Here is a 23,654-nt window from a genome sequence, read left to right as displayed (position 1 = left end):
CTCCTGTATCTTTAACAGTTGTATTGAAAAGGGAATTTCAGCAGGTGTCAATTGTATATATGGAGAACCTGGTGAAATTCCCTTTTCTATGCAACTGTTAAAGATACAGGAGCCCTGTCCTCCTTTTCATAGGGTCACCCTATTCAAACCACCAGTGGAGTGTTCCGTTTGTCGACCCACGTGGCTACTCACAGGGAGCTGATTCAGACGACAAGATAGATTTGGCCAATGCAAACTAGGGAGAATTTTGTTTCCATTTGGAGTTCACCAAAATGTTCAAAGTTCATATTCAGGAGAAAAAGAACAAGAGATATCTTTTAAAACACACACAGAGAGAGAGAGAGAATGATGCAGAAAATGAAACAGGCAGAATTGCCCATCCCTAGGTCCACCTAAGAGACCAGAGATGCTTTCAAAAGCATTCCCACTATCAAGACCACCACATGACCAACCCCACGTTGAAGCTGGACACTCAACCACTCAGCATGCAGCATTCATATGCCAGGCTGCCTTCACATACTAGCTCATGGAGCCCCGTTGCACGATCTGATTTTGAAAAAAGAACCCTGCTTGCTATTCAGAACAGGTGTCGTCATTTTTTTGCACATCGAGTACAATGTTTAAATCAGGCCCTACAAGAGATACTGGATACGGAAGAATGACTTGCAGCCTGATCCTGGACCTATGCATGTTTACTCAGAAGTAAGTCCCACTGTATTGAAATGGGGCCCCAAGTCAGTAGGGACTGCAGCCTTACCCACCTTGGAGTACACGTAGTTGGTGCTGACTTGTAAATATGATTCGGACACGTGCAGTTTGAGCACACCATGGACCCATGTCCTAGTTAATAGGGATGGGTGAACGACTGCCCTTGCAGCTTGCCGACACTCCAAAGCCAACTTGATGTTCGTCTCTCCTCAATTTGTACTTCTGTTTGCTGTTCATTTTGTGTGAACAGGAAAACCGTGCGAGATGAACAGCTCCCCAAGTGGAAATTGTGCGCCACATCATCAAATTGGTGCAAATTTCCCCCGTAGACTAAAGCGTGGATGATTTAAAAGTGGTGCGTTTTTCAAAATTTGCACAGTTTAAGGAAGTTGCGCGTTTTGAGAACGTCACGATCTTTGAGGAAGTTGCGCATTTTTCAAGTACACATTTTGCAAACGTGACCGCAAGTTCGGAAATTTGAAAACTTTTTTTGGCGAAAATGCATGTCTGTTCGCATTTGAGATCGCTAATGGGGCATTTTCGAGCGATTCGCGAACTGAAATGAATTACAGCCCCTACTGGTTAATATGTGATGCCCACTGCTCAGAACTCTGTATTAAAACACACACACACATAGCATTACATTTGAACTGGTCCATATTTATTACTATTAATTGTTAATTTTTTATTCTGCCCTTCCTCCAAACAAGGTGTCATCCATATTCTCACAGTAATCCCTATGAGGTCAGATAGGCTGAAAATGAATTACCATGCCAAGATCACCCAAAACGTTTTGTGCCTTAGTGGGGATTTGATCCCAGGTCCCATGAGTCCTAATCTGACACCATAATTGTGGGTGGTGGGTTTTTTTGTCAGCTGTTTTTTCCCCAAATTTACCTGCAACCAGTGATTGCTATGATATAGAAAGATGGCACAAATCCATGGATAATCTCTACTGTGGTTGGCAAATAGTAGCCAGATGTCAAGGCGGTCATCAACTAAAACCTGTGATTTATTATCTTTGAGGCTGCTTATATGGCGCTGGGTTCCCGCTGACTTAAGCAAAACCTGCACTTTCTCTGCAGCATGCCGGTGGCGGCTAATCCTGACGCAGAGGGAGGGCGCGGGGTTTCTGGCAGCCGTTAGCATGCTGGGCAGCCCCAGTGCTCTCCGTCCAGGCAGATGGCAACCAACCAGGGGTCACCATCCACCTGGGAATGCCTCCATCGCAACTCTGGAGTGAGGATAGACAGCAGATGTGCGAAAAGTCCCTGACTTTTTAAAGTCGCAGCTGGGCAGGAAAGTCCTGTGATGGCTGGGCGGTGGCTGCTGTGTCATATACCCTGCCCCTCCCCTGTGCCCCAAAGCTACTCCCACCACCCGAGTCTAAAAAGAGACTCTGGCCGCTACTGCACAAACACTCCAGTTGTTCTTCCGTGCCTTGTCTTCTTGGATCTTTCCGAAACTCACCCCTCCCTGAGCTATTGGGGCTGACAGACGCTAATGCCGCATGACAGCCTGAAAACGGCTCCTCTCCGTTTTCCATTAAAAAAAAGATTTTAAAAATCTCACAGCTCCTCCCTCACAATACCAGCCTCCAGCATTTCCTTTCTCTCTCTGCCGTGGCTGCCCAGGTGGGATTTGCTGTGGGCAACTAAGAAAGGATGGATGGGAGCAGCAGGGCTCTCACGCAGTCTGAGCATCAAACTTGAACATCTTCAAGGCTTTCTGTTCTAACGATGGAGCAATCATAGAATAGCAGAGTTGGAAGGGCCTACAAGGCCATCGAGTCCAACCCCCTGCTCAATGCAGGAATCCACCCTAAAGCATCCCTGATAGATGGTTGTCCAGCTGCCTCTTGAAGGCCTCTAGTGTGGGAGAGCCCACAACCTCCCTAGGTAACTGATTCCATTGTCGTACTGCTCTAACAGTCAGGAAGTTTTTCCTGATGTCCAGCTGGAATCTGGCTTCCTGTAACTTGAGCCCATTATTCCGTGTCCTGAACTCTGGGAGGATCGAGAAGAGATCCTGGCCCTCCTCTGTGTGACAACCTTTCAAGTATCATCCTAACCCTCTTTTGAGAAAATGCCCTGGAAGGACACCTAAACAGTATTTGGAATATTTTCTGGCAGGTAAACAAGTTAACAACAGAGTTAGTGGCTAAGTTCCTCCTCACCATACAAAGGAATCGCAAATTGACCTCATCTTAATTGTAACTTTTATCCCATGCTGCTGTTGCTTATCTTTTGTACCAGGTGTTCTAACTATGCCTATATATTTTAAATATGTGTATGTTTTAAATAACTCTTTTAGCCTGTTCATATAATGAAGAAATGACTGTGATTTTATGGTTTTAAATTAATGTTTGATGGTATTGTTTCTATTCGGTCTGTGACCGCAGAATAAAAATGTATGTACTTGTATTTGAAGAGTGCTATCGTGTCTCCCCTCAGTCTTTTCTTCTCCAGGCTAAACATGTCCAGTTCTTTCAGTCTCTCTTCATAGGGCTTTGTTTCCAGACCCCTGATCATCCTGGTTGCCCTCCTCTGAACACGCGCCAGCTTGTCTGCATCCTTCTTGAATTGTGGAGCCCAGAACTGGACGCAATACTCTAGATGAGGCCTAACCAGGGCCAAATAGAGAGGAACCAGTACCTCACGTGATTTGGAAGCTATACTTCTATTAATGCAGCCCAAAATAGCATTTGCCTTTCTTGCAGCCATATCGCACTGCTGGCTCATAATGTAAAAACTCTGCAGATATAGGGATGGCAGAAATGCCACTGCTCTGAGAAACTACAAAATCCAGGGCCATTTCTACGCCTGCCTTTTTTCCAGGGATCATCCTGGGATGAGTTATACTTTCTGCGCCTGGGATGAAGTTATTGGCCTGCCTTGCCAAGAGCGGCCTTATAAAAAGGAGAGCCATGGTCCTCTGCCTTGACTGGAAGCCGCTCCGGGGAAACAGGGTGGAGGGCCCACCACAGGAATGAGCAGGCTTTGCTCACAAACGGCCCTCCTGATCTGTGGGTGAGCTTTTTTAAAATAATAATAATAATAATAATAATAATAATAATAATAATAATAATGCAGAGGTTGCCTGGACTGGGATGGAAACATCAGCCAAGGTTAGAAGGGGGTTTGGACGCAGCTCATTCTGATCCAGGTGTACACATTCGTGCAGTTACAGAACTTTATCACACCAGGGTTATACTGTGCAATCACTGCGAACTGCATGCAAAGGACTCTGAAGTTTTCCACCTTATAATGTGCTTTGACTGTGAAGTACTCCCATCATGCATCCTGCCTTAATTGTGCTATAAAGCCAAAAGAAGTGCAATATTTAGCTACCAGATTTCAAGCGTATCTTCCGAGCGGCCACTGGGGCACAGGAACAGGATTTTAAAGAAAAATTAAGCAACTGCTTACATCTGCATAGGCTTTAGAGATAAAGACATCAGAATTGGCACAGTAATAGATATTAAGGAGAGCTTTAAGCATACCAAATTTGAATTGGATTGGGTCATCCACTGATTTGTTTATGATTTTTTTTACATTTCCCTCCTTAAACCCACTTCCTGGTATGCAAAGGATCGCTGCCGCCCGGTAGCAGCAACAACAACAACGCCGACAGCTTAGCGTTGTAGGGGATAATTCGAAGGAACAGGTACGTGGGATGAAGCTCACAGAATGTCACCGCACCTTTATATGAGGTGACAGGTCTGCACGTGCAGCATAGCACGCCAGGAATCTACGGGCCGGGTATACTTGTTCCTTTCCCCTTTTCATCCTTTTTTTTTGGCTGACGTTCATAGAATCATAGAATAGCAGAGTTGGAAGGGGCCTACAAGGCCATCGAGTCCAACCCCTTGCTCAATGCAGGAATCCACCCTAAAGCATCCCTGACAGATGGTTGTCCAGCTGCCTCTTGAATGCCTCTAGTGTGGGAGAGCTCACAACCTCCCAAGGTAACTGATTCCACCGTCGCACTGCTCTAACAGTTAGGAAGTTTTTCCTGATGTCCAGCTGGAATCTGGCTTCCTTTAACTTGAGCCCGTTATTCCGTGTCCTGCACTCTGGGAGGATCGAGAAGAGATCCTGGCCCTCCTCTGTGTGACAACCTTTTAAGTATTTGAAGAGTGCTATTATGTCTCCCCTCAATCTTCTCTTCTCCAGGCTAAACATGCCCAGTTCTTTCAGTCACTGGGTCACGTTGCTGCTGTTTTCATTCTGTTCTTTTGCCAAAAGATGGGAGCAATAGGGTGGGAAAAGGCCCGAGTCCTAATTTTCCCCCAGGCTCCCTCTCCAAGGACTTCGGATGTGTTAGACCAGGGGTCCCCAACCCCCAGGCCACAGACCGGTCCCAGTCTGTGGCCCGTTAGGAACCGGGCCACATTCTCATTGACAACAATGCGATTTCTGCATTGACAACAACCAAAACGAGATTATGGAATAGACTGGACATAAGCAACACACTTCAGTTGTCACTGTCTCCCATCACCCCCAGATGGGACCGTCTAGTTGCAGGAAAACAAGCTCAGGGCTCCCACTGATTCTGCACTATGGTGAGTTGTATAGTTATTTCATTATATATTGCAATGTAATAATAATAGAAATAAAGTGCACAATAAATGTAATGTGCTTGAATCATCTCCAAACCATCCCCTCAACACCCACCCACCCCAGTCCGTGGAAAAATTGTCTTCCACGAAACCGGTCCCTGGTGCCAAAATGGTTGGGGACTGCTGTGTTAGACGACATCCTCTAGCATACCTGACCATTAGTTAGGCTGCCTGGGGCTGATGGGAATTGTAGTCCAAAACATCTGTAGGGCACCAGGTTGGGGAAGGCTGGTGTAGACAGAGTTCCCCCTCTTTCAGGTCATCATACACGAGAATGGAGACTCATACAGGCACCTGCTAGAACTCCGGGAACAGTCACCCATGAAGAAAGAAGGGCTCCTGGCCTAATCCATCCATAGCATCTCCTTCCATGAACAGAGGGAACTTTGTCCCTGGTTCATAACGTGCCCTTCCCCAACCTGGTGCCCTCTAGATGTTGGGGATTATGGGAGTCGTAGTCCAACACCTCTGAAGAGCTCTAGGTTGAAGAAGACTGGTGAAATACAAGCCAACTGAAGTACCACAGTTCTTCCCACACACAATGATTAAGAAACACTGTACCGCATCCTTCCAGGTATTTTGGACCACAACTCCCAGCATCCCTGACCATTGATCATGCCGGCTAGGGCTGATGGGAGTTGAAGTCCAAAACATATGGAGGGCATCAGGTTAGGATAGGATCAGATCAGAACTAGGGAAACTCACATTCCGAACTCACTGAGTGACCTTGGGCTAGTAACTCTGTCTCAGTCTAGTCTACCTCACGGGGTTGTCATGAAGATAAAATGGGGATGGAGACCATCACGTGCCCTACTCCAAGCTCCATGGAAGATGGGTGGAATAAACATTTATTGATTTAGTTCTTAACTTTAAAAAACAACAACATAAAATTAAAACCACGGTTTTGGCCCAGGTTTGAGTAACGACTAGCTAATATCCTGAGAACTACAGAGCGCATATTGACCCTGCCTGTATCTGCGGAGCCCAGGAAGAGAGAACAAAGGGGAGTTCAAAATAGATTGGACGAGGTGAAGATCTCTGGCTCTCCTACAGACATGCAAATAAAACCTCAGAGTAGACCAGAGCACTGAGATTAAAACTAATTAGTACAGATCAATTCATGCGCCTTTCTGCTTTCCCATCATCTATCCGCCTTATATAAGGGAGGCTGTGGCAAACCGGAGTGATTAAATACAGATCACGTCTCCCCATGCAGCCGTTGACAATCTTCCCCGCCAGCATCCGAGGAGAGAATTAGAGTGTCAGACACGTTTCAAAAACAGCGAACAGAAAAGCGCACACGCGCACACGCGCACACGCGCACCGCTCTCCCACCCTGGAATGAAACACTCACTCAGCACCCTGCTGGGAGTTAAAAATACACGGTGCAGAACTGGAGCGCCCCACCATCTCTCCACCCTCGTGCGCCGCGCAAACAGGCCCCACCGCCTGCCGCCTCCATCTTTTGTGTTCTCTGGAAAAGGAGAACTGGCACAGCTGCCTTGCAATCAACGTGTGCGTCGACAGAAGTGGAAAGGGTTGGGGGACACCGCCTGGGAGGGACTCCACCCCCACCCCCACACACACCCCGTTCCTTCAGCTCCCTCTCCCCCTCCTGCCTCCAGAAATAGGCTGCGCTTGTTACAGAGAGGAGCACATCCCCGGCGAATATTAAACACCTTCTCCCCAGGCAGGTTTTACACTTCCCCTGCTATTAGCGCAGAGGGATATTTACGAAACCAGCCTACTGCAGAGGCAGAATTTCCATCTTTCCTCCTTCTTCTTTTTAAGCAACCCAAAGGCTTTGCCTTGCATAAGGAAACCTGTTTCATCCTGCTTGCTTATGTAACCCACGTAGGTAGAGAATAAAAAGGCAGTGGTTAGAATTAGGGAGGATGCCAAAGTTCTCCCAAGCCAGGATAAGAAGCAGACTCAAAATCCGATCCGGAGAAGAATCGTCCATTGCCCGCAAGCCCTCTCCAATTCCAAAAGCACCGTTCCCACCAGCCCTCCACTCCCTCAAATACCCCCTTCTTCTTCTTCTTCTTCTTCTTCTTCTTCTCCTGATGCCACTACCTGGCCATGTGGCAGTGACAGGCGTGGAAGCCCCCAATATACTTGCCATCGGCCGCAGGAGAACTCCCTCTCCCAGGGGTCATTGGACAATACACAGTGAGCCAGGGAGCCAGGGTGCCGGGTGATGGGCAAGGAAAAACACACACTCAGCCCCTCTCCCCATGTGTACCGCAGCTGCTGCCACTACCTGGCCACGTTTAGGACACGTCAAGGACATTGAATCCCTTTCAGGCTGAGGGCCAGATTTTGGAAGCTCTTGAGGACCACATTGCAGTAGTGGGTAAATCTGACGAGAAAGGGGGCAGGACCCAAAATAGCAAATAAATAAATAAAAACAGAGGCCCTTTCTACACCTAAGGATTATCCCAGGATCGTCCCTGCATGCTCCCGGGATCCCCTGTGTGTCATTTGGATGCACAGGAATTATCCCAGGGGAAAAGGCAGGTGTAGAAACGGACATATTGTAGCTTCAAGCGCTAACTGGCAGCAACTAAGCCTTAGGAGAGTAATTTCAGCCTTTTAGGATAGGGAACAAAACCGCACAGAAGCCAGAGAACCATCAAACAATCCATGGTTTGGGGAAAGGGGGTGGGGCCAGGAGAAATGAGATGGGGCTATATGGAGAACCCTGGAGGACAAGACTGGGAATCTTCATGGGACTGAGATTTTGCATCTGTGCCTTAAGAGGATGGGGGGTTGGTATTTTGGGGAATGAGGGGGCTGGCAGGGGAGTGGTTTGGAGATTTTAATTTTTGTGAACCGCCCAGAGAGCTTCGGCTATTGGGCGGTATAAAAATGTAATAAATAAATAAATAAATAAATATTAGAAAGGACTGGTAGGAAGGGGGCCATTTGCAAGCACCAGCCATGTATCCACCCCATAGAAGCCATGTTGGGGCACACAAAGAAGCCGTACAGAGATGCCACATCAGACTTTCAAGCCACCTTTTGGAGCCACAGAGGATACCTGTTCGACATCTAGGAAAGTTCTACATCTAGGAAAGTTCTACATCTAGGAAATAGAAACCAAATGCACAGTTACAAGATGGGGATACTTGGCTCAGCAATACTACAAATGAGAAGGGTCTTGGAATTGTTGTAGATCACAAGCTGAATATAAGCCAACAGTGTGATGTGGCTGCAAAAAAAGCAAATGCTATTTAGGGCTGCATTAATAGAAGTATAGCTTCCAAATCGTGTGAGTTACTGGTTCCCCTCTGCTCGGCCCTGGTTAGGCCTCATCTTGAGTATTGCGTCCAGTTCTGGGCTCCACAATTCAAGAAGGACGCAGACAAGCTGGAGCGTGTTCAGAGGAGGGCAACCAGGATGATCAGGGGTCTGGAAACAAACCCCTATGAAGAGAGACTGAAAGGGCATGTTTAGCCTGGAGAAGAGAAGATTGAGGGGAGACATGATAGCACTCTTCAAATACTTAAAAGGTTGTCACACAGAGGAGGGCCAGGATCTCTTCTCGATCCTCCCAGAGTGCAGGACATGGAATAACGGCTCACGTTACAGGAAGCCAGATTATGGCTGGACATCAGGAAAAACTTCCTGACTGTTGGAGCAGTACAACAATGGATCCAATGAGCTGGGGAGGTCATGAGCTCTGTCACACTAGAGGCCTTCAAGAGGCAGCTGGACAACCATCTCTCAGGGATGCTTTAGGGTGGATTCCTGCATTGAGCAAGGGGTTGGACTCGATGGCCTTGTAGGCCCCTTCCAACTCTGCTATTCTATGATTCTATAAGTATTTCTTCACAGGGCACATAGTTAAATTATGGAACTCACCACCGCAAGATGTAGTGATGGCTAGCAATTTGGATGACTTTAAAAGGGAGTTGGATACATTCCTGGAGGCGAAGGCTATCCATGGCTACTAGACCCGGCGGCTATGTGCTACCTCCAGTATTTGAGGCAGTAAGTCTATATACACCAGTTGCTGGGGAACATGGGTGGGAGGGAGCTGTTGCACCGTGCCCTGCTTGTGCGTTCCTGGTCGACAGCTGGTCAGCCACTGTGTGAACAGACCGCTGGACTAGATGGACCCTCGGTCTGATCCGACAGGGCTCTTTTGATGTTCTCCTTTCTCAGCTTTGTGATGCCCCTTCTTTGTCCCCAGATTCACCAGCGAAGCGGTTCAGACTCATTCCAGCGCATGGAATATAACGATAGAAGATTTACCAAGAATTTTTAAAATCAGATGAAAACTCTACATTAATGCACTTCTGGGACCGTGGGTTCCAGTCTGGAAAGACAGGCTGAGATGGGAAATAAATACGCTAGGCATGAGAAGTCACGTCTGATCCAGGAATGGGTTTCGTTGCAGCGAATGTGTTAATTTCTGGTGTGGGTTTTTGTTTAGTTTTTTCCTTGAATGGAGAGGGAGAGAAGTTGATTTATGAAACCTGGCTGACCAGAGCTATGCATCAGGCAGAGCTGGCTCGCAAGAATGGTAATGTTATGGTATGATACAAGGAGGTTGACAGCATCCCCGAGATATGGCTTATTCATTGTTCAGCAAGATCAGTTGTACCTTGTCACCCTCTCTTGGTGAACAACACAACTGTTTTATTTGTTTAGACCAGACTTCCCCAACCTGGTGCCCTCCAGATGTGCTGAGCCGGGGAATGCTGGGAGTTGTAGTCCAACACGTTTGGAGGGCACCGAGTTGGGGGAGGCTGTTTTAGGACAGTGGCTCCTGCCAAGTCTTGTTAGATTGAGATTTTGTAAGCGTGAGGACCGGGACTATCTTGTTTTTATTGAACTCTAAAGTGCTCTGAGAGCCTTTCTGGCTGAAGAGTGGGGAATAAATCCTAACCAAAGAGCCGATATGTGCCTCTTTAGGGGCACTGTGTGAGCGGCCACCCATGTGGCTCCAGAATGTGAACTAGGAACTTTCTGGCCTGGTAAAGAGACCCGGCCTAGTGAGCTACTGCACGACATCAGACCTTGTGACTGACAGACAATACAAAGGTTCTGGCATGCATACAAGGAGCTCAGCTCTCCACCTTTGCTTGACTGACAGAGCAATACTTTCTCCCTGCTGTGGTTGTAGCTTAGTGGCATTGCAACAGCACTAGCATGCAGGAAGTCCCAGGTGTAGGTCCCTGGCATCTCCAGCTCAGACAATCAGGTGATGAGAAAACCCTCTTTGACCCCTGAGGGCCACCACCAGTCACAGTAGAAAGTACTGAGGCTTGATGGACAAATAGCCTGACCAGGTATAAGGCAGTTCCCTGTATTCTTATGTTCCAAAGCTTTTTCTGCCCAAGCTCCAGGCTCCACAAACTGAGCTGAAGAAACCACCATCCAGGCCTAGATTTGGGAGAGGCTGTCCTTAGCCCCAGAGTGTCTCCGCATTAAGAGGAAATCGCATTGCCTTACCGGGGGCTTTGTGCTTCTTCCTTCTTTTGCATGATTGTAATGGGCTGCATTACATGGGCAGAGAGGAGCGGCCATGTGGTTTTAATTGAATACTTCCCCCCTCCATTCACTTCATTGAGACAGCATTATCTAGTGGCAGAATTATTGTGCAATGCCAGACACCCCATTTCCCCACCAAATATTACCACATTAACTGTGGTTCTTTTAATAGTGGGATTTCCAAGGGATAGTATGGGAGACATCCTGCTTGAGTGGCCAATCAAGAGTGTGCAATAAATGGCTCATTTAGAAGAACCCCCAGTCTGTTTAGTGTTCCAGGTCCTCCTCCTGTGATTTCACGACCAAATCTCTGCTTTGGTAGTTTTGGCTTCAACATTGCATACTGCAGCATCTGTTTTATTTATTTTTAAGAAATTCTTTCTGTGAGGCAAAATGCAGCTAACCGTTTTAATCCAGCAGAATGAGTGACGGGTTGGCTATCTCTTTCTGCCTCTAATCAATGGGAATCTTCTCTATGGATTATACCTCAACCCACACAATCAATGAAGAAACAAGGAGCAATTAAAAGTGGCAGCCTTGGCAAGAAGATAAAAAGGATCCCCAAAACCAATAATCTTTTCTTTGGTCCTCCCCCCTCCCCAAACTTTGCAGGCCCTTGACTAGGGTGGGCACTTATGCATTGCAAAAAAAAAAGAGGCCATCAAGTTGCATAACATTTTCATATGCACATTTATATGCAGATCAAGAGATATGAGTCAATACAGCTGCCTGCATTTTTAAATCCACATTGGGGGGGGGGGGTGTTATGAGGATTGTCATGATGCACTTCAAAATGTACTACAACATCACTGTTCAGATCTTGACACTTGGGGTGTCTCTACATTAAGGAAAAACCCCACAGCCTTACCAGGCTTTTTTTTCTTGGGTCTTTTCACATTCACTATGGGCTTCTTTGGACGGCGACCAATGGTGACCACATGACTTGTAATTGAAAACCTCTCCTCTGGGAATGCTCCAAAAAATTCAATGAAAACATCACCATCTAGCGGTGGAATTAATCCTGCGATTATTTTTAAAACTGCATTATTTCCATTTTTAAAAAAGTGAGATTACCGAGGAAAAGCACGGGAGGGGGACATCCCGGAGGTTGATGGCATCATGTAAAGGACCCACAAACTTCTGTAAGTAGCCAATCATCAGCGTGCAATAAATTGCTCATGTAGAGAAGCTCTTGGGTGACTGGCATCTTGAAGCTAAGGAGTGGTGCATTATAATTCGGGAGGTGGGCAGGGTCTGTAAGGTCAGGGGTTTTATCCTGGAGACGCTTAGGCCTTAGTTAGACCTAAGATTTATCCCGGGATCGTCCCGGGGTCATCCCTGTTCATGTAAATGACACACAGGATATCCCAGGAGCAGGGAGGGACGACCCCGGAATGATCCCAGGATAAACCTTAGGTCTAGCTAAGGCCATGGTCTTTTTTAAAAACACACGCACACACACAAGAGAGAGCTCACACCTCTCATTCTATTTTACCTCTATTTGGAAATAATCATGCTTTTTCCCAACAGTTTTCAAAACAGACTTCTTAGGCCTGCATTGGCATCCACTTTTCACAGGAACTTGAAGCCTGGAACAGAGCATGCAGTTGAATGTAGACTCTGTTCAAAGTTTCAGAAGTACGCCCGGGGTCTGAGCAGAGCCCTCCTAGTCAATCCTGCTTCCTTTCCACCCCTTTTTTTCTGTACTCATCTGCTGTGTGAAAAGGGCTAACCTCGACCATCCAGGAGGCTATTTGGATGTGAGGTGTGTGTTTTTAAATTAAAGAATTGCTTTTTATAGTAATTTAGGGTGCAATCCTATGGAGATAGTCAGTGACGGTTGAGTATCCAATGCAAGGTGTGAAACAATAAAATGCTCCTCGCTCCATCCGACTAGCTTACTTCCCAAACTTGAACGGGTGTATCTGATACAATGGCTTTATAGGACAGACCCCCACTCAGCTTGGGGCTTCAAGAATGAAAGTATATGGGTAGTGGTCCCTGGAACGTCTCTCAAGCTTCTCTCAAATATGGTATCATGGAATACATTTTTATTGCTCAAACAGCCAAATGGAATAACACGCTTTAGTTATGATAAGGCAGATCATAAACATCCCTAAATACACACAAGATAGAATCACTTAAAGTGCAATGAAGGCAGTAGCAAACGTATTGATATCACAGTGAATCCAAGGTCCTCTCAATCTGTCAATATCAAAGGTTCATATTTACCTAAATGGAAGCACGTATGGTAGGTTTCTCATTCTCCCGAGACCTCTCTTCCTTGGTGAGGAAACCCTGGCCTTTTATAACTCTCACGATGCCACTGACTTCGTCCTTCATTTTGGACCTGGTCATGCCGCCATTCCCATTTTTCTCAATGTAGCCACTGACTGACCCATTCTTGGCAACCTCCCTCCATTTCCAAGAATATATTCCATTACTCATTGTTATCTCACAACACGTACATACAGAACTAGTCACCCCTAAAAGATACAATAAATGATTGTCAATTCTACCTACTACAATGCATATCCCGCTACAGCCAGGAGGCAATCCTCACCTCCTTGCTCCAGCTGCCCTACTTTTTTGCTAGACAGCAATTTTGCCCATCTAGCCCCAACACTTCCAAGTGAGAAGGAAGAGGCTGGGGATAGCACAGGAAGCCGGATAATGCAGCTTCCCCAGTCTTGTCCCCTTCCCATAAACACCACCCTTTCTCCCATCTCTACGTTCTCTTTCTGAGCCCGGAGATGAAGCCAAAGCTGTGCTGGCTAAATGGGGGAAGTGCGGGGGGGGAGCGTGATTTCGAGAGCTCCAAGGTCAGAGCTCTATTTCTGACCTCAGATCCCAGAAACCGAACAATCCCATGTCCCCACCCCCAGACATTGTCTAGGGTGCTTGGGATTGCTTCCTCCAACTCTAAAGTCAGGCACCTGATAACCTGCCTCTACAACAGCTGTAATCACCAACAATGCCACGTTTAACCATAGGAGCCATTTCAAAATACTTTGCATCAACAACACCAAGATCTCACGACAATCTTTCAAAGAAGGAAGAATCCTACAAAGAGATCCTAACTTGAAGAATGATATTATGCAACCATGGTGTCCACTTATTTCTTATGTCAAAGGTCTTCAAACGTTTGATAAAATTCCGACCAAGTACAGTGGCCTATATTTTTTTCAGATTAATACACACTTACATACAAAATGACATACACTCCCACGTGCTTGTATTTTTTATTTTCAGTAGGTATGGAGCTCCGTCTTAGAGTGTTTTACTGTAGACGTTCCATAAGCACATCAGTTATAGACCAAGTTTTATAATTATAGAATCATAGAATAGTAGACTTGGAAGGGGTCTATAAGGTCATCAAGTCCAGCCCCCTGCTCAATGCACGAATTAGCGAATTCTTTTTTTGTTTCTTTAGTGATTCTGATTTACCATTATGTACGTTCTTCTTTTTGAAATAAAATAAAATTTCATGATTGAAAAAAAAGGAAAGGAAAGGAACCTCTTGTGCAAGCACTGAGTCATTACTGACTCTTGGAGGGACGCCAGCTTTCACTGACGTTTTCTTGGCAGGCCTTATAGCGGGGTGGTTTGCCGTTGCCTTCCCCGGCCGTTATTACCTTTCCCCCAGCTAACTGGGTACTCATTTTACCGACCCTGGGAGGATGGAAGGCTGAGTCGACCCGAGCCGGCTGCCTGAAACCAGCTTCCGCTGGGATCGAACTCAGGCCGTGGGGAGAGTTTCAGCTGCAGAAACTGCTGCTTTACCACTCTGCGCCACTAATATATTGTTGCTGGATACCTCCCCCCTACTATGAGGGACATGGCTAAGCTAAGAGGGAACAGAGAAGCTTGATCTGGGTGGCAGGTGACGGCATTTCCTCTGCTACTCAAAAGGTCTCAGAGCAACTCAATGCAAACAAGTTCTTAGAAAGCATCCTCCGATACGATCTACTCTGTAGTCCAGCCTTCCCCAATCTGGCACCCTTCTCTGATCATGCTACCTGGGGATGATGGAAGCTGTAGTCCAACACTTCTAGAGGGCACCAGGTTGGGGATGGCTGCCATACCCCCTAGTCAACACATTGTACAGCGCGTACAGACGACACAGAACTTCGGAATTCACCCGAGAGAGAGAAAAGACCGCCCCACATCAATCACAAATCTCTTTTAAAAAGAACCGGTTGCACAACGTTGCCACAGAGCCTTTGCAAAAAAAAAAGTGGATCAAAGCTGCACACCGTTTGAAAATGACTCCGTTTCCCTATCTGTGAAAACAACTCTTCCAAAGGAGAGGAGGTTTTAACTCCCAGCTTGCCATAACGGGGAGGCTGATATGCTGGTTTTTACTCTGTCACAAAATAACTCGGAGCGACTGATTGCTAATTATAACATTCAGAAACTGCAGCCAAAGCAAGCGCACTCTGGATGAATTCGGCTAAAGCCTTTTCCCGAGCCATATTGTGCACTGACACCACGAACCGCTCAGCAGACCAACGCCGAGGCACGTTTGCAGAAGCATGTTTTCAGATGGCGACTTACTTTATTGAGTAGCAGCTGCTCTGCTCCAGGCTTGAGGGGTTTCCACCTACTCCTGCCGTTCTTCCCATCTCGATGCACCTCCAGGGTTTTTGAACCCAGATCACTCTCGGCTGCCAGGGGAAGATTCAACAAAAGCAGGTTGAAATAAATACATATTTGGGGAAAGCCCCAGTTTGCAAACTCACTTCTCCAATTTTTGGAGTTCTAGTGCCAACAAGATGCTCTGAGCTTTTCTTGAGAATGCTCAGTTGTCAGCATCACATTCTCCAATGCAAATTAGAAAATCCCTGAACGCTGGGGGTGGGAGGGGGGGTGGGGAGGGGGATGGACAGACTTCAGGCATGTCAATTCTACTTAGTTTTTTTTCCCCTCAAACCCCGCGAGGTGGGTGCAAAAGACACACACTCTCATTTACAGAATTCTGAGCCCAGGAATTTGTTTTAAATTCCAGATCTGAATGGAGCTAATAGTCCTTCTAGATCTACTCCCAGTTGCCCAAGCTATCTTCGGGCCCTTCCACACGCCGTACTGAAGGCGCATGCATGTGCCCCAAGTACGACCCCAAAACGATAGCGTGTACTACAGCCAGAAGAGATGGAGGAGGAGGCAGCTGGGGAATCCGGGCGCGTCCTTGCCGCCGCCGCCTCCCCACCGGCCTCCTGCTGCCTGGGTAAGAGCGACCCAGGTCGGAGAGCTCGGCTTCCGCCTCCGCCACAAACACAACCAGATACAGTGGAGGAAAGGGCTCATGTCCCTCCAATCCAGTCAGTGCCAAACTGCATGGGGCAGTGCTCATAAGCCACAACAAGCTTCCATGAGCCCAGAATCACCACTCGCATGAAGCCTGCATAGACACAGAGGCTGAGTTCGGACGACACACTAATCAATGGTTGTTTTCCTTTTCGTTCCTATTATCCACACACACACACACACCCCTCCAGTTGATTCATCAAAACTCAGCCAGAGTCTTGTAGCTCCTTAAAGACTAAGGGCTTCTCTACGCCATGCTTCTATCCCTTACTTTTACTGGGGCTTCTGCTTCCAGATTCTTTGCAGGATGAAGATCGGCTTCTTTTCACTTGCTTCCCTAAGCTCCCCCCCCCCCCCCGGAATTTCCTTTGTCTGCAAGTTCTATATATTTCATTAAAGGGCCACTAGATGGCACTGTGGTATAGTGCAATTGCCCACTTAACCTGCAGCGTTGTCACGCTTCCCATATTTATTCCCACATTTTCTCTGTTAAGGGAAAGTCCACAATATTACTTACAAAGGACAGGAAGACCTTGGAGGCTGGCGGCGCGGTGTAAAGGACCCGCAAACTTCCGTGGGTGACCAATCACGAGTGCAAGAGAAAAGCCTCATTTGGAGAAGCCCTAACCAATTAATCGTTGCATACCCTTCCATGGGCTAGAGACCATTTGTCACTTGCGCCACCTTTGAGTCCTTAAAATCAGCCTCTGCTGGAGATGCATCATTTTCTGGATTGGATGTGACTGGAGCATTTCACTGCTCCGGATGCTGAGAGACAGAAAAATTACTACTTCTTCTGTCTCTGCATGACTCATATAAAAACATAGCAGGTGGGCTCCTGTGAGTGAAGATCGCACTTAACCTAGCACGTTCTAAAAGTAGACCTTTACCAGAATAAAGGTGGGGTGGAAGACCAGCTTGCTTGGTGAGGGAGGGGGGGGGCAGCAAAGACACCATCCCCAGCAAAAAACGTCTTCCAAAGCCCCGACCCAAGGTGGCGTAGATGAGGGCAAAGTCGCCCTCTCTGCTGCCCCTTAAAATTACTCGGTGGATGGATGGGTTGAATTTCAACTGAACATGATGAGAAATGACTTGACAGAAAGTGCAAGTTGACAATGGAACTGATGGGCTAAAGCAGGAATAGCCCATGTGGTGCCTATGCCCCCCACCCTACTGCCCAGAGAGCTTTGGCTATGGGGCGGTATAGAAATGCAATAAATAAATAAATAACCCTGGGCACTTTCCTTGGTGCCCATCAAGATACTTTACGCCTCCCACTTTTGCTTAATTAACACATTTTTTTACCAGCAGCTGGGATTGCTGTAAAATGGCTTTCTGTCGGTGCTGATGTTTACAGTGCTGGGGCTCAGATCTACACACACACACACCTTGTACTCAGTTCTGTTCAGAAGGTTGCCTGTCTTTTGCCACACCTGCCATGGCAATCATTTTTGGGGTGATGCCCAGGCCAGTTTCTCAAATTACTGGACATGCCCACAACCCAAAACATTTGCCTACCTCTGACCTAGGGGAGTGGTGGGCTCACACCGCTGGAGGTCTTCAAGCAGAGGTTAGACAGCCATCTGTTGGAGATGCTCTAGCATGGTATCAAAGAAAGGGCTGGACTGGATGACCTTCAAGGTCCCTTCCAACTCTAAGGCTCTGTTTGAATCACATGGGCTTGCAGAGGTGACTATCCGAAGGTCGGGATGGCTGCTTTCTAAGTTGTGCAGAAGAGGGGATTTGGGCAGACACCGCTCATTCTTCAGAGCCCATTCATTCCAGTGGAAAGAAAGGACAGAAGAGCAGGATTCACGAGACCTGAGTTCAAATCTCTGCTCAGCTCTGAAGCTCAAGTGACCTTTGGCTGGTTACTACCAAAACTACATCGGTGGGTGAGTAGGAGAACAAAATGGGGTGGGTGGGAAGTCTCCTTGGAGCTACTTCGTGAGCTGGTTGGAGGAAAGGCAGGGTGAAAATGCAGTAAATATTGAATCAATAATCATGCAGAGGTAAGAGAAGATTTAAACACTGCAGAGAATTTTCAACTTGAAATTGAGCGGGGGGGGGGGACAATTAGTGCCCCAAATTGGTCCGAAAGCTCACTGTTTCACGGTCATAGCAGCACACTGCACAGCAGTTGTCAGCTACCACTTAAACAAAAAACAAAACAACCCAGAAGTCCCCTTGGATAGAGGTAGAGAACCTGGTGCTCTCCAGAGGTTCTAGACTATAGGACCCATAATCCCTGACTTCGCTGGCCAGGGTTTATGGGAGTTGTGGTCCAAAACATCTGAAGGGAACTAGTTGCCTGCCCTAAGTAGACTGAGCGCAAGAAGCAGGTCCTCATTCGGATTAGTTTCAGAACAGTGCTATGTGATAACACAATGTGGTTCTGAAGCCAATCAAGAAAGAGGGTAGCCCTTCCAACCCTCATTCTAGCCGATATTTGGCTGGAAAAGAATGGTGGCCACCATCCACAAGCCATGGGAGACTCAGCAAGGCTCAAGGTACTCCGAGTTCCAACTCAAAGCTCTGTTTGCCTCATCCCCCATTTCTGAATGCAAGCTTCTGCTGTTGTTGTTGTTCAAATGGGGCAAGTGTGCATACGGGTACACATTATTTGAAAACATGCCCCCCAGTGCACACTTTCCCTTCATTGACTAAAGCATGACAATGCAATGAGCATTACACGAGTTTTAAAATCTCTTCACTGGCTCCCAGTTACTTTCCAGGCGAAGTATAAAGTGCTGGTTATCACTTTTAAAGCCCTACATGGTTTGGGTCCAGGCTACCTGCGGGATCGCCTTCTCCCGTACAATCCGCCCCACACACTCAGGTCCTCTGGGAAGAATCTACTTCAGTCAGTCAAAATTAGGCTGATGGGTATTACCCAGAGGACCTTCTCTTCTGCTGCTCCTAGACTGTGGAACACTGCTACCAGGAGAGATCTGCCAACTCCACAGTCTTTTAGCATTTAAGAAAACTATAAAGACTTATCTATTACAGCAGGCCTATCCAGTGGAATTTTAGGATGTTTTTAGGATGTTTTAATCATGTATACTATGTTTTTAATTAACTTTTATGTATTTTATACTTCTCATTGTTCCCCACCTCAATCCAGACAGAGAGGTGGGTAAGAAATATTATTATTATTATTATTATTATTATTATTATTATTATTATTATTATTATTATTATGTGTATTTTTCTAATGAGCACATTTTTTCAAACATTATTACAAGCTTGGGACTATGCAAGGTATGTCTCCCCAAATGCAATTGCATTCATATTCGGGGTTGCAAACAAGTCCTGATGTTTAATAACATGAAACAAAATTCCCATACATCCCTACCATCCACTGCCACTGGTAAATTCAGCCTTCCAAAGTCACCCCTCTCCAACTTTGCTGCCTATGCATGGGGTGGCAAGATTTGTGGTGGTGGTGGGATTTGGGCTCAGGGCTAATATAGATATAGGGCTCGTCTACACCAAGCAAAATATTCCACTATGAAAGTGGTATGAAAGCAGTATATAAAAGGCAGGAGCCACACGACTGCTTTATAGTGGTATTAAAGTGCACTGACACCTGTTGGGGGGCGTTGACACAGACCATATACCGCCTTCATACCACTTTCACAGTGTTATATCCTGTTCGGTGTAGATGTGTCATGGGCCCCAACAGATGGAACCAGTTACCTAGGGAGGTTGTGGCCTCTCCCACCCTAGAGGCCTTCAAGAGGCAGCTGGACAACCCTCTGTCAGGGATGCTTTAGGGTGGATTCCTGCATTGAGCAGGGGGTTGGACTCGATGGCCTTGTAGGCCCCTTCCAACTCTGCTATTCTATGATTCTATGCCTGCTTGTGACCGCCCACTGTTGGAAGCAAGATGCTGGACTAATAGCATGGACCCAATCCTTGTCCTCACCAGATCCCAACATCTCATACTCAAAAGTTGAGGCTCCTGAGATTACTGTTCAGGGAGGGGAGTCAGTTATAGAAAGGCATCATGAGGCCTCCAACTCCTAAGGACTCAACCCTCCTTCCTCCCGGGAGTCCCTGTGCATCATTTGGACGCACAGGGACTCAGCCGTGACCAGCCTGGATTTTCGGGCTATTGTAGAAATGGCCTTAGGCATGTTCACACACTTGCCACCTAACCTATCTTACAGTGTTATTTCTGTAAGGACAATATTGGGTTGAAGGGGAGGAAATAAGAAGATCCATGTACACCACTCTGTTCCACGCGGGAAGGATGGAACAGGCGTGTACTAAAGCATGATGTTCCATACTGAAACAATTATCCCATTTTCAGCAGAGTTTAGGGCCATAGCTAGACCTGAGGTTTATCCCTGGATCGTCCAGGGGTCAGACCTGTTCATCTAGGTGACACACAGGGGATCCAGTTCTCAGGCAGGGGCGAACCCTGGATGATCCCAGGATAAATCTTAAGTCTAGCTGTGGCCTAGGTGTCAGGACTCCAGTCTGGAACTGCCACTCCTGGGTTTGTCGGATAGGGATTTCGCCTGTGCATCTCCACTGAGCATCAGCTCCAGAGCTCATTGTGTGACCCTAAGAAGAGCCACGCTGGATCAGTCCAAGGGTCCACCTAGTCCAGCATTCTCTTCACACACTGCCAACTATCTGCCCACAGGAAATCCACAAGCCGGATATGAGTGCAATAGCACCCTCCCACCCATGTTCCCCAGCAACTGGTGCATATAGGCTTACTGCCACTGATACTGGAGGAACACATAGCCATCAGGATTAGTAGCCACTGATAGCCTTCTCCTCCAGGAATTTATCCAACCCTCTTCTATAGCCATCCAAATTGGTGGCCATCACTACATCTTGTGGCAGCGAATTCCATAGTTTAACTATGCCTTGTGTGGAGAAGTCTTTCCTTTTCTCTGCCCAGAATCTCCCACCACCTCCTGGTCTCTTATGAAGCCAAGGCTTCGCTTAGAAATGGTCCAGGTAAAATGTTACTTACCACCTGTGCTCAGCAACACTTTCTTTTTCCAGCCCAGCTGATCCAACCCCATGGGGGTACTCTGGGAAAGTGGTAAGGACTGGCATCTGTCCAAGACGAATTTGAAAGGCGGTGATTCTGGTGATGGATGTAGAGGGTGAGACAGTGGCTGGGGAAGTGGGGTGGGGGGGGGGAGAGACAACAAAATAGGGGGAATTATTGTTCAGAAATCAATCAAGGCAAGTAGAAAGTTTGGTTAGAGGTTTGTTGTAAAAAATAGTATATTGCCAAAAGTAGTTCATATTGCTGTCTTTTGATATTTCATTTTATACTATTGTATTTGTTCTGTGTAATGATATTTGTAGTCAGATTGGGCTTCCTTTCAGAGAGAAAACTAGACTAGAAATAAAATCATCATCATCTGAAACACAACGTAAGTGTTGGTTTTGCAACTCAGGGGATCATCAGACAAGTGTTTTATTGCACGCTCATTACAGCCCACGCACAATTTTTCACACGTTCTTTAGACAATGCTGTCTGCCTCCCACATGCCTCCCACTTCTTCCATTTGTTTTTCCATCACAAAAAAAGACCCAGAAAATCTGACTTATTTTTTAAAAATGAAACTTGCCGCCATTTCCTGCTGTGTGCAGGAAAAGAAGCACAATAGAATCATAGAACCATAGAATAGTAGAGTTGGATGGCCATCGAGTCCAACCCCCTGCTCAATGCAGGAATCCACCTTAAAGCATCCTTGACAGATGGTTGTCCAGCTGCCTCTTGAAGGCCTCTAGTGTGACAGAGCTCACAACCTCCCCAGCTCATTGGATCCATTGTTGTACTGCTCTAACAGTCAGGAAATTCTTCCTGATGTCCAGCCAGAATCTGGCTTCCTGTAACGTGAGCCCATTATTCCATTTCCTGCACTCTGGGATGATGGAGAAGAGATCCTGGCCCTCCTCTGTGTGACAACCTTTCTAGTATTTGAAGAGTGCTATCATGTCTCCCTTCGGCCTTCTCTTTTCCAGGCTAAACTTGCCCAGTCCTTTTAGTCTCTCCTCATAGGGCTTTGTTTCTAGACCCCTGATTATTCTAGCAACTATCTTCCAAATCCCTGCGAATGAAAGTGCCCAAAGCAGAACCTCATCTATGAATCTGAAGGTATGAGACGCACATAATGGAAGTGGTGAGGACTAGGAGGCAGACTGCCTGTATGAGCTTCTGTCTGAGCTGAAACTTATTTTTCATGGGCTTATTCCCTATGATACAAAGCAACAGGGTTCACAGGGATAATTGTTCCAAACGCTGCTTGATGACAAGGCGCAAGCAATTTAGCTGCTCTGCTAGCCAAAAGAAAACAGGTGATACTTTCTATTGATTGAGAGTCACAAGACTCCTATTGAGTGAATGGGTCTCTTTGTCCTGTCCACCTCAGTTCAAGGCACCCAAGGGTGCTAAAGCCAGCAAAGCACATAGGCAAGGATTTAGCAGGTCAGGTCCAGGCAAGGCCAGTTTAGGGTGCTGAATAGCCAGGCAAGTTTGACCAGGCAGGGTCTTCCAGGACCTTGGCCAGCTCTGAGCCAGCTGAGGCTCAAGGAAGGAAAGCTGTTGTCTCAGCAACAGTCAGAGGCTTCCTGAAGCCTTATAAAGGTCAGCAGCTTAAGGCCCACAGTTAGCTCCACCCCTCAGAGAAGCAGCTTGTTTCTTAAAGGGCTACTGCCTGATTTGTAGCCACTGGCTCCTATGGAGTAGGCTGTAATGGGGGAATATCCTCTGCACCTGAGAAGCCAGGTAGAGGTACATCCTCTGGTTAGGAAGGCCCTGGCATAGTGGGGGAAGGATTAACGGAGGAAATCTCAGAGTCAGAGGAGACTAAAGAGTCAGACTCCTCTTCAGAGCCTGAAGATGAATCAAGGCTGGGGAACATGACACTCCTGTAGCCAATCTCGAGGAAACTCAAAACATTTACTCTGGTTCCCCACCTGTCCTCCAAGAACCTCAACACAGAATGCTTGTGGAATCATCCCACATTTTTCTGCACAACAACCCTGCCCAGGTTTAGACCAAGGGAGGCTGGCTGCCACAAGGTCCATGGCTGAGTAGTGATTTGAACCCAGGTCCCACACTCTTATCACCAAACCTGAACATTGTGTAACCCACCAAACCAAATACCAGCCACTTGCCACCTGTGGCAACCCTTGAGGACCTTAGAAAATTCCTTGTCCCCCTCCCCTTCAGGCCTGCAGAAAAACAAGAAGAAAAGGGTCACCCAACGTCTGGCAGCCAACAATAAGTGGGAGAATGTAGCTGCGCTACAGCAGCCAACCTGGTGCGCTCTGAATATGTTGGACTGCAATTGCCATCACCCAACACCTCTGGAGGGCATCAGGTAAGGGTAAGCTGGGATACAGGTTGTGCAGGCCATTAGCTCACTGGGCTATGAAGATCTATAAAAATCATCTGGAAGGGGTCAGATGACTCAGATTTCCAAAGCCAAACAAGGCAACAAAGAAGCCCGGGTCCTGTTGGAATTCAGGGACACTT

The 23,654-nt window shown here is 47.0% G+C and overlaps 1 protein-coding gene across 1 annotated transcript in view; it reads right to left on the bottom strand.

Annotated features, from left to right (window-relative positions):
• ARHGEF9 (Cdc42 guanine nucleotide exchange factor 9) overlaps nt 1-23,654 on the bottom strand; it is a 256,681-nt gene that overhangs the window by 218,802 nt on the left and 14,225 nt on the right. The window contains exons 2-3 of the mRNA XM_063141832.1: nt 21,132-21,279; nt 15,389-15,498 (exon numbers count right to left, since the gene is read on the bottom strand). Of these exons, the coding sequence (XP_062997902.1) occupies nt 15,389-15,498; nt 21,132-21,279 (258 nt within the window). The remainder of the gene's footprint in view (nt 1-15,388; nt 15,499-21,131; nt 21,280-23,654) is intronic.

This window comes from Elgaria multicarinata, chromosome 15 (assembly GCF_023053635.1).
Source record: "Elgaria multicarinata webbii isolate HBS135686 ecotype San Diego chromosome 15, rElgMul1.1.pri, whole genome shotgun sequence".
Classification (NCBI taxonomy): domain Eukaryota; kingdom Metazoa; phylum Chordata; class Lepidosauria; order Squamata; family Anguidae; genus Elgaria; species Elgaria multicarinata.
This window is presented reverse-complemented; position numbering and strand designations above follow the sequence as displayed.